The sequence below is a fragment of the Grampus griseus genome, assembly GCF_964374135.1.
Source record: "Grampus griseus genome assembly, chromosome: 17".
Taxonomy (NCBI): Eukaryota; Metazoa; Chordata; class Mammalia; order Artiodactyla; family Delphinidae; genus Grampus; species Grampus griseus.
The window spans coordinates 77,784,840-77,796,375 of NC_139011.1; the positions used below are offsets into that span (position 1 = coordinate 77,784,840).

General features: G+C 40.2%; 1 protein-coding gene across 1 annotated transcript; it reads right to left on the bottom strand.

Annotated features, from left to right (window-relative positions):
• Positions 1 to 1,439: 1,439 nt before the first annotated feature.
• On the bottom strand, positions 1,440 to 10,673 carry LOC309835424 (oxygen-regulated protein 1-like; the record flags this gene model as incomplete). Its single annotated transcript, XM_082674868.1, has 3 exons — positions 1,440 to 7,075; positions 9,199 to 9,373; positions 10,047 to 10,673. The coding sequence occupies 3 exons, from the start codon at positions 10,671 to 10,673 to the stop codon at positions 1,440 to 1,442; spliced, it is 6,438 nt and encodes a 2,145-aa protein (XP_082530994.1).
• Between the last annotated feature and the right edge of the window lie 863 nt (positions 10,674 to 11,536).

Sequence of the window (11,536 nt, forward strand, 5' to 3'; positions counted from 1 at the left end):
CTGCAAAGTGCAGTAAAGCTAAGTGCATGTATATCTCCACAGTTTTAGCCCTTTTATTTCACCAAAATTTCTCATTGCTCATTACAGAAGCTTACATAACAACTTCCATATTTCAATTAGAAGAGTGTATCACAATGTAGAAAAGTCATACTCTATGTAGAGGTAGACTTCCTCTGGTTAAATAAATAGCAACTCATAATTTTTTTATGGATTTATGACTCATGCTGAACTGAAACCAAAGGTATTCCTTATACAGGTAATTACTTTTAGTTCCCCAATGCCAAATTTGTTATTTTAGCACCTCTGTGTGTGGCTCCAAAAACATTTATTTTTCTATTCTGAGTCAGTTCCAGAAAAGAGACATAAATTCCCACGTTTTATAAGACTTGTTTCTATACCATCAAATAGTCATGAAGAACAAGGAACCTTAAAAGATACCCTGGTTAAGCCCCAGGCAAAAATAACAAGTATTCAAGAGACAATTTATGGTTCTTAGTCTAATCAAATTTATTTATCCTTCTAAGCAACATGTTTTTATTTATATCTAGTTAAATATTTTATTAATGCAGGTGGACACAGAAAGAAATCTGTCAAGTTCCTCTCCACAGCAGTTCTTTTTCAATTTTGAGAACTCTGGGTGAAGTCACCTTTCTCTTTTCTTTTCCAAGTTAAATCATTCCAGTTCCTTTCATTTTTCTTCACAGAGCATGCCTTACACTTTTCCACTTTTTTCTGACCTATCTGAATTTCTTGACATTTTACTAATGTTTAAGAGATCATTAATTTCTAGGCAAAGTACTGGAGAGCCAGCTTAGTAGTACAGCATCTTTTTCCAGTCATGAGGAAAAACAGTGAGTCCTCTCCCATGGAAATGCTTGCAAGTACATTAGACAGATGTTCTGAGGAAACTAGAGTCAGCACATTCGGCACACACACAAAACTTACGAGATTGTTGTTGAGATCTTACAGACTTTTATCAAATCAGCAGTTAAAATTAATAAATGAAGTAATTTGAGGCTACGTCTATTCCATTAATTCACCAATATCTTCAATACACATTTTGCACTAAGTTGACAACATAACAAAAAGGGGGGGTATAATTCCTGTCCTCGGGGCATTTATGGTGTCTTAGGAGAAAAATAACAGAAACAAGAAATTATACATGCTCAAGAAAAAAACACACAGGAACTTCAAAAATAACAGAATAGAAACTGAGTCTGTAATTGCTGAAAAAATGAAGAACACAGAAATGATGAAAGTCAAGATGGATAATCCAGTGGCAAGATTTCTGGGGTAAACTCATTTTGAAGAAGTGGCAAATTCTTAGAGGTTATCTAATCCACATCCATCCCATCTGCTTCATCTTTCTCAGGAAGAAAGGCCGTGCTGATATTGAAATGAGAGACCTTCTTGTTCATCACGGCTTTCAAGACCGTGATTTAATTTAATTCGTTTTCCTCTTCCCAAATGAAAAGATTTTCATCTTCAAAAACACAAAATATTTCTAATGTGCTTCTGTTGCTGATATCTAAGGATGCCTCAACTTGGCAGAACAGGCAGGCTTGGCCAAGCATTTCACAGGAGCAATGATAGTTATTTTCTCTTACTGCTTGGTTGAGATTTGTTCTTGAGTTCTGGAATCGGTTATTTAGGACGTTGTTATTCTCATCAACTACTTCAAAGATTTCATTTGTCTGATTTCCGGGGTCTTGTATATTTGAATTCACAGGACCCCCAACTAGCAACAATGTGTGCAAGAAATTCTTTAAATATGATTGAAACTTATTTAAATTATCTTCTTCCTCTAAGCCCAAGAAGTTAATTCTTTTTAATTTTCTCCTTTTATCCATCAAGTCAAATGTGCTATTAAAATAAAGCCAATCAAATGTACCGCCAATGGCATTATCAATAAACGCTTTTCTACTACTTGCTTTATTGTTCTTATCTCTGAACATGTTTTTGTCTGACTGTAGTAAACGTGGGTGTATTTTCATCCATAATTGGAGACTCAAAGAATTTTCAATATCAGAATCTTTGCAATATGCAAATCCTCGGTGTTCCTCATTTACAGGCTGGTTAATAACAGTTAGTATTGGGCAATGTTGACCACAAATATTATAGAGTCTATCCAAAGAGTCACCTTCCTGAAGTGCACCGTGAATTACATTATTACCAGGCAATGGTTGGTTTTTAATAGTATCATCAGAGACAGGATGGACTTTGTTACCAGCAGATGTGAAGACATGAGTGACAGATGTGCATACTCTCTCTGACCTATGATTACACTTCTCTTCTGCATGGTGGTTTGGTATTCTCTCCTGAGAACAAGTTTTATTTTGAACATCCAGCAAATCCTCGCGAAAAGGTTCAGAGTCGCTACAATGAGGCATGTTAAAATAATTGCATCTCAGTTCAGGAGGTTGAGTCAGTTCCTCCAATTCTGAAGAGGAGAGTTCAGCCATGTTTGGGCCTGGGGCCAAATTTCCAAAATGTGAATACGGTACCTCACTGCTGTTATTATCAAGCAGAGTATCCACTGATGTGGTGTCTGCATTGCCACACATGCCAGAATTTTCAAGAGATGATACTCTTAGCAAATGATTTTCTTTCAGAAGCCACTTGCCCTTGTCAATCAGTACCCCCTCTTCCATGTCTCTGGGAATTCTGTTACGACCATTTTGTTCAGTACCACGTTCCACAATGTCTTCCCCATGGTAACTGGCCCTCACATTATTAAAATCACATTTATCTCGCCTTTCCTCCTGAAATTTCTGCAACACAGTTGAATTACTAGATATCTGTCCAGAAGAGCCCAATGACTGACCTTCAGAATCATAAAGACCTACTTTCCCAGCACCCTGAAATTCCACAGAATCATAAGGACAAACCTGAGATGTATGTGTAGACCCAGAGAAAAAAGATGGTTTCATCATCTCTGCTTTACCATAAAGTTTTTCTATTGTCCTCTTAACAAATCCTTTATTATAGTCTTTCTCTTGGGCCACCTCCTCACCACCGTCACTGGGGCCATCACTGGATGTTTTATATGACTGTTCATTCCCACTGTCTTGTCTATAATCTGACCGATCAGAAGTCCCTGACCTTTTGAAGTCATTTTTAAAATTAAGGAGAGACTCTGCAAAACTTCCAGTTTCCATGCTTTCTACCATCTTTTTTACTCTCATTTCAGTTTCTCCTTCAATGAGCTGCTTTTCAGCATTTTGCTTAGAATCATAGCAAAATACTAAAGATGGTGGTGTTGCCAGGCTCCTGCTGATTGTCTCACAAATGACACCATTCCTTCCTCCTCCTTCTGTAATGTTCCTGCTAGAGACTTGGATCAATTCCAAATTTTTACTAGCCTCTAACTCTTTTTGGATCAATTCTTCAGTAGCTTGCTCTCCTGAATTTACCTTTGTACTAAAGATATCAGTGTTCTGGTTTTCTAATTCTTCAGAAGATTCCAATTCTGAAATGTTTCTTTCACTTGATGTCACGCTGTTGGTTATTGAGCCTGGTTCTTCAGAAGTCTTTGAGTCTTCCTTATCAAAAGATGTATATGCATTTTCATCCTGAAATTTCTTTAATGAACAATTTTCAAATTCATCTAGAGAACTATGTTTCCTATGAAGTTCTGGTTCAGTTGCATCTTGGAAAAAGCCACTGTGGCTTAAATTACTGACATTTTGGTGTGACACCAATATACTAAAGCCATGTTTACACCCAGGGTCTGCCAAAATATTTAGGTCTTTCTGAACTTCACCAACTCTTTCTAACTCTTCGGTCAATTCCAAATTATCAGTATATGTGTTTTCTTTGGAATTTAAAAAGTCACTGGTATTACAGACTTTGATGGGAATGGAGGCCTCATCAACTGAGCAAGCCATCTCACGGATACGGTTTTCCTCATAAGCACAAGGCTTATGAGAAGACACAGTGTCAGTAAGTGAAGAGACCTCTCCTAGGAAACAAGCCTTATTCATGGAGGTCTGATCCATGGTACAGCCATCACTGGGGAAAGAATTATCACTGAGGTTCCAAGTCTCTTTCGGAGGATAAGTCTTACTCACAGTGCACATCTCACATGGAGAGCAAGTCCCCTCTGAAACACAGACTTCAGAGACACTGTCCTCACTGGCAGAACAGCCTCCATCTAAAGAGGAGATTTTCTGTGTTTTCTCATTTTCAATGCATTTAGGAGCTATCTGAATGTTGGGTGTAGAACAATTTGCAGAAAGATCTATTGGAACCATGTCCTGCTCTTTCTCAGTGAGTCCAAAGTGATTTGTGGTTGATTCCACTAAACTGGCAACAGCAGCCTTCAAGTCATCTGCTTCCTCTTTGACAGCAATGTGTTTCAGAACCTCCAACAACGCAAGTATTTCTGAAGTTCTGCTGGTAGTCTTGTGAGCATCACCTCGACAGAAGCTATTCATACCTCCCTTTAGGTTTAGCACCAGGAGCCAAGCCAGAAGAACATTAGTGGATGAATTATATATCGGAGAAGGAAAGGGAATATCTGCAAGTGAACCTGGCATTTGAACAACTCCATTCTGAGTCTTGTGACTACTAGGAACTAAAGCTTGCAGTTGGCAAAGCAACCAGACTGGTAACAGGTGTTTTGGAGTGTCCTCTTCCATAAGATCTACTTGAATGGCAGCCTCTACACTCTGCCCTTTTGTAGCTAGGTTTATGTCTTTGTAAACAAGGCTTACCTCTTGTCCTGACTTTTCAGCAGATACCTGACTTTTAGTATTAGCATCATCAATAGCTGACTGTGACAAAGTACGATATTCATGGATGGAAAGCAAGTAAGCATCCTTCAGAGATTCAACCTGGCTCCCATAGAGATCTTTGCTAAGTTCTTCACTGTTATCTTTGTCAAAAGATGTACCGACCTCTTTCCCTAGATTATCTCCTGTCAAACTGGCATTTTCAGTTATATGTTTATTACCTTCCAGGACAAAATTATTTCCTTTTCCAGAACTTTTGTGGGAATTATTTCTTGGAAAACAACTGTTGTTATAACCTACCACACTCCTTTCCTTTGTGCATATTGGAGCTGACTGTCTAGGTTGCAAAGCTGAATCTGAACTTATGTTCTGCAACCATCTCTGTACATAATTTTGAACTGAATGATGGGTAACAGCCTCAGGAAAAACAGCTTTTTGCAAAGAAGCTAAGGAATTTGCCCTGGTTGTGACATGCTGTTTACTTACAATAGTATCTGATTTCAACCTATCCCCTTTTTGTTTTTTCTGGCTTCTTAAAGTTATGTGTGAATTATTAACTTTTGAAACTAAACTCTTCTTTGATGCTCCTCTCAAATACCAAGATGCTATTTCTGCTTGAGCCTGTGGACCACAAAAAGCATTGGGTTTCTGCTCAAGAAAGTTAAACATATGAAATAAATTTTGATTTTCAAAAGTATTTTTGCAATATCTAAATTCATTATGGGAAAACACTTTTTCTCCTTGACCAATTTCTCCTTTTGTAGGTCCTCCTAAGTTTACTTTGTTTAGTGGTCTGGATTTTCTTTTGGCTAACAGTCCCTGAACCTTAGGATTATGAATAGTATTTAATTTATTTCTAGGGAGATTCCTGGAATTCACAGCATTATTACTTTTGGAAGAAAAATAATTTGATTCAATTACTGTATCACTTGCATGGAGGTCTTTCTCACAAAGTATCTCTCCTTTAAGGGGACTACGTGAGTCTTGCAGTATGGTTTCCTGTGCAATTCTGCCTCTTGTGTTTATTCTTTTACTCTTCCTGGGGATTCCTTTCCTTGCAACCTCCCCACCCTGATGCTTGGAATTTACCACATGCTGCTGAGATTTCATCTTCTTTTTGCTGGCAACAGATGATGAAATCTGCTTTTCGTTTTCTGGAAGTTTTGTTAAACCACACTGAGAAAACTCACTCATTAGTCTGTCAATTCTTGTGGTGACAGTAGAGGATCCTACTGAAGCCGGGGTCTCTGAAATAGTTTTGTCAGTTCCAGAGTTGTTACCTGAAGAATGAGTTGCATCTGCTAAAAAAGGACTGGTTCTATCGCTGGTGTTACCATAAGTTCTTAAATTCTTGACACTAGTTTTGTTGTCCGCTGTTACACTATCAACTATACCTTCCTCCACAACTGAGTTTTCTGATGTAGTCTGTGGCAAGCCGTTATTATGGGACATCTCTAACATCTTCTGACTTGTAATTTCTACAACACCAGCACTTAGTGCGTTTGATTTGAGCAGTCTGCTTTCCTTTTTTCTTTCTAAAGATGACTCCACCTGCTCATTGTTATCAACTTGAAGAAGTACTGGTCTGTTGGATACTGATGACATTTTACTGCAAGAATGTGTGAACATGTGATACTCAGATTTGTTTTCCCCATCTTTCCTTTCTTCACTATAGGAAAACTGCCCAATCATTTTCTCTTGCACTTCAGTTTCAGATACTAAGGTCACACTCCCTATCACAGATTTCTTTTGCCTGACTCTCCTTGGTCCAGGTGTAGGGGGCCTATAAAAATGATGTTTCGCTTGATCCTGAGTTCCCTGGGTGGCAGTTGTGTCCATAGCAGCATTCTCCCAACTAGCAGAATTGCAAGTTTCAGTATCCTGATCTCTCACTGGACTGTTGATCTCCTCTGCCAAACTGCCCTCTTGAATACTGCCTTTCTCCAGAGGTGAGACATCTGCAGACAATGAACATGCTGTAATCTTTAAACCAGGTGATCCATCATCTGTTCTTCCTGGGAAACTGCTTACCTCACTCTTTTCATCATTATTAGAAAGATCAGCTCTACAGACAGTGGTTGTCCATTTTATGGTTTCCTCCTCTTTTATCTTGAATCGAACTTTCATCTCAACTGTCATAGTACCATCTTGATTAAAAATAATTGATTTCTCAACATCATCTTCAGAAGGATATATCAATAAACTCTGAGAATCATTTTTTTCTAAGGCCAAGTAATTTTCAGAAGCAAAAGAATGGTCTGAGTAGCAATCATTACTCTGCATTTTGTCAGAAGAAACAGAATGAATTTGAGACCTTGGGCTTGAAGGTACATGTGTGCTCACTTTCAAGATTTTAAAAGTAAAAGATGCCCCACATCAAAATATAATGTGGAAGACAGAGAAGTTATAAATGTCCAATAGAAGAGGCAGCAAAGAAAGAAAACAAAAAATAATTAGTAAGAAGAACACCATATTTTCTAAATTTCATAGTAAGATATTGTTAATAAGTTTCTCACCTCTATATATTCATTCGTCAATTTAGTTTACTGTAGTGTCTGGTACATTTCTACAAACTACTCTTTAAAAGAGAACTTATAACTCTACTTCAATGAGGAAATTCACGGAATTTTAATCTTAATGAGTTTAATAAGACAATTTTAAAAAGGAAAGTATAAAGTAGAAATTGCTAAGGATTCTAGCAAAAATAAAGAGATTTTTGTGGGATTTGGTTTTGTTGTTTTATTCTGTTCACCAGTACTGAAATTGGGGTCTAACCAAGTGCTGCTTACCTATTCATATAAGCAAGTAATAATTTACGGTGGTATTCATTTTCCTACCTGTGTATATCGACGAGAGATATCTATACCATTATGAAAGTAAAAACATTTTTAGAATTTATTTTAAAGGCTAGGCTAATCTAGTAATAATTATGAATTTAGCATTCATTTTGTATAATCAGTGCATTTATTTAATATCAGTCACAAAAGAGAACAGAGCTAGTCAAAGACCCAGATATCTAGGTATTTTTTTTAATGTGTACCTCTAGAGATAACCTTGGAACTCATGCTTTCTAAACTCAGTCAAATTAGTAGTTTGTATAGATGTGCACATGCTTACCATCAATTAAATACCTTTAGTTTCAAAGGATAAGCCTAGAGATACTTCCTCTTAACTTTTAGTACACTTTCACCAAAATTATAAATGAAACTGTCTCACTCATCATTTTTTAAAGTAAAACTTAACAAAGCCCTCAGATTCCCTGAAGCCATTAAAAATCATGCTCAGAAACCCACATCAGACAGAAGACAATAAAATCATTCTGATGAAATGACCAGGGTGAACTAACACTACCTGCACATAAGATCCTGGGCAGCTGACGCCTACGGAACAGACACATGAACGACTGGCTATTAGCATATCCATGAAATAACTAAAGAACAACAGGAAGGAATAGTTGAGTCTGCCTAGTTCAGCAATAAGTAAAGGAATTAACACCACTTAAAATGTACCATTCCATGTTTACATAAAATATAAATTAAAAAGGAAGTGTAAATGGCAATCAACACATTCGCCTGGAGCTAAAATACTGAGCACTGTAAATAATGAGATTAGCTCTGCCTGAAAAAGGGAATTTACAGCCTATCCCACACTCTTGGGTGTCAAGAGGCACTCCTCCTCCCCTATCCAAAGGATAACGTCTCATTAGACGGCATTTCCTAAGGAACTATCAACCCAGAGTACTGTTAACCAGCATGAACTGGCTATATGAACCTTTTTTTTTAATAAATAAAAAGTGGATTTAAGGGCCTGTGACTTTTACTGGAATAACTTCAGAAAGTAGAGCATGTATGTGTAGTTAGAGGTTTCTCTTTTTTTTTTTTTTTTTTTGGTCAAGCAGTGCGGCATGCAGGATCTTAGTTCCCTGGACAGGGTTCGAACCCGTTCCCTCTTCTGCAGTGGAAGCATGGAGTCCTAGCCACTGGACAGCCAGGGAGTTTCCAGAGATTATTTTTAAATATGTCGATCAACTAACCTGAGCTCAGCTATGATCTGCATGGTATTATTTAGAGAAAACTCTGCAACCACCAGAGCGTCACTTACACATATTCCACGGAATTTAGGATTCCTCTCTAAATCAATGGTGGTACTTCGATCTTTTATCTAGGTATTAGATGCAAAAACAAAAACAGAAAACAAACAAAAAATAAACCTCATCAATTTAAACAGATATATCATTGACTGACTGACTTCAAAAAAATCTTTTTTAAAAAATTATCAGATGATCTCTACAACTCTCTCCAGCTACAAATATAACAAATTTCAGTTTAGAAGGTTTTGATCCTCTCCTTTTCTGTGATGAAGGAAATCGGTCATTTAAGATGAATTTTTGTTGTTGTTGAGGTTAAAAAAAAAAACAAAAACAACTCAGGGCTAAAAATAAGGGCTACATATTTAAGTGACTTACTTTTTCTGCTTTCTGACCTAGCATTTCCCTTGGGGTACACACGGTGAGAGATTATCCCCGGTACTCTAGCAGGAAGCAAGTACTTTTGGATGTCATAATTTCCTGGTTTAAATGGCTCCCTTCCTGCTGCCACCACAGCTCCAGAGCTCAGGATCACAGCCTGGAGACTGGGAACCTAGGGGGGAAAAATCAAAGAGTTATGGTCCTGACATGAGCAGCATGAAGTTTTGTTCTTTCCATACGGTGAGTTTATAACTGATTAACTCAACAGCCTCCTGGGTTTGAAAGTGATAATCACCCACCACTCGCTGGGCACCAAATAACGTATACAAAATATCGAAGAACCAAGGGTATGGGGGGAAGGGGGTGTTAGACCAACACCCGTCTTCAGCCCACAGCTGGCACAGGCCGACCGGTCTTCTGCCATCATAACCAAAAAAACCTTTAAAGGGTACACAGTACTGCCCCTGTCCTCCCCACTCAAGCATCCAGCTGGGAAAGGGCCTGACGGACACACCAGGACCGGGAAAGTGACACACAGGTCACAGGAAAAGGCTTTCTGTACCCAACAGAAGGTCACTCTTGGCCACACCTTTTCAAGAAATATCGTCGAGGCAGATTCCGTGCCAACACATTCTATAACGCGAGGCTCAGGGAACGGAGCATGCGAGGAAAAAACAAAGAGCCCCACAGGGCCCACGCCTCATTGCATTGACCCAGAAACGAACAGCCACCGGGGGGAGGGGAGAGGGGGGGAGCCAGCGCCCTCCCGTGAGCAGGGAGCACGCACAGGCGCGGGAAAAGCCTTCCTTCCCCGGGGCCGCCATCACGTCCCTCACGGTGCTCACCTTCCTTCCGTCCGTGGCGTAGAGCTTGGTCACCGGGCGCTGCATGACCTCCGTCAGGTGCTGCAGGAAGACCTCAAAGCTCTGCATGACCCTCCTGCTCAGGAGGACTGCACGTCTCGTCTTCGGGTCGCCATTCCTGAAGACCACTAGCCGCCGCGGCGCGCGCAGCATGCCGGGAGCGGCGGAAGCGGCGGAAGCGGCGGCGGCGCGTGCGCGCTGCACCTGCGCGCTGAGGGCCCGGCTGCTGAGCCAGGGCCGCGGGCGCTGGCGGGCCTTTTCCAGGTCCACCGGCTGCATCTTCCTGCCATGGGAGCATAGGTACGACTGGCCGTCCTCCAGCTCCTCCAGGCGCGTGATGCTGTGCCTTCCTCGGGGGGTGCTGATGTTCCTCACCCCGAAGGGTAGGGGCACCTTCCCCGACAAGTTATCCAGCAGAGCATCCAATGTCTTGAAAGAACGAGGGTTCAGCACCACCCGGACGCCGCCAAATTGCGGGTCTCCGCTCTTGTAGAAGCTGATCCTTTTGGCCACGACAGGCTGAGTGACGCCCAACTGGCGAGAAGGAACCTGACCTTCAGAAGAAATCCGACGAATCATGGAAAAACTGGTGGAAGGAGTTTCACTCATTTTGGTTGAGACCTGGAGAAGGGAAGGAAATTATTCATCTTCACACCATGAAGAATAGGTGCTAATGCTAAAGCCAGGTACCGATAGCTGTTCCTCGAATTTCATTCATTCATTCATTGATTCATTCATTATACCTACCTATTTTGAAAGATAACTTTCGGGGCTTAAAATAAGACATAAAAGCAGGGGCTTCCCAGGTGGCGCAGTGGTTGAGAGTCCGCCTGCCGGTGCAGGGAACGCGGGTTCGTGCCCCGGTCCGGGAAGATCCCACATGCCGCGGAGCGGCTGGGCCCGTGAACCATGGCCGCTGAGCCTGCGCGTCCGGAGTCTGTGCTCCGCAACGGGAGAGGCCACAACAGTGAGAGGCCCGCGTACCGCAAAAAAAAAAAAAAAAAAAAAAGACATAAAAGCAGCAGTTAAGTAACGGTATTTATAACTGAAACATTAAAAACAACCTAAAGACACTAATAAGGGCCTAGGTAGATAAATCATGATGCATACACCCATGGAAAACTATGAGCCGTTGAACATGGCTTTATTTATTGGCATAGAAAAATGGTCATGACCTATTTATTACTAAGTGAAAAAGCAGCTTATAGAATACACATGCTATGCCATTGCCAATGTGTACAATATTTATTATACTAGAAGGAGAAAGTGTGGAGTATACACAGCCCATTGTTGATGGTGGGTTATCTCTGATGGCAGAGCTATGGATAATGTTTTTATACATTGCCAAATTCTGTGACTCTTTAAAATTAGCAGGTATTATTGAACAGTTAAAAAAAAATCAGAACCCATCATCCAATGAGAAAAGAGAGTTTTGCAACTGATCGATTTAGTTCTGCATGTCCTGGCAGTTA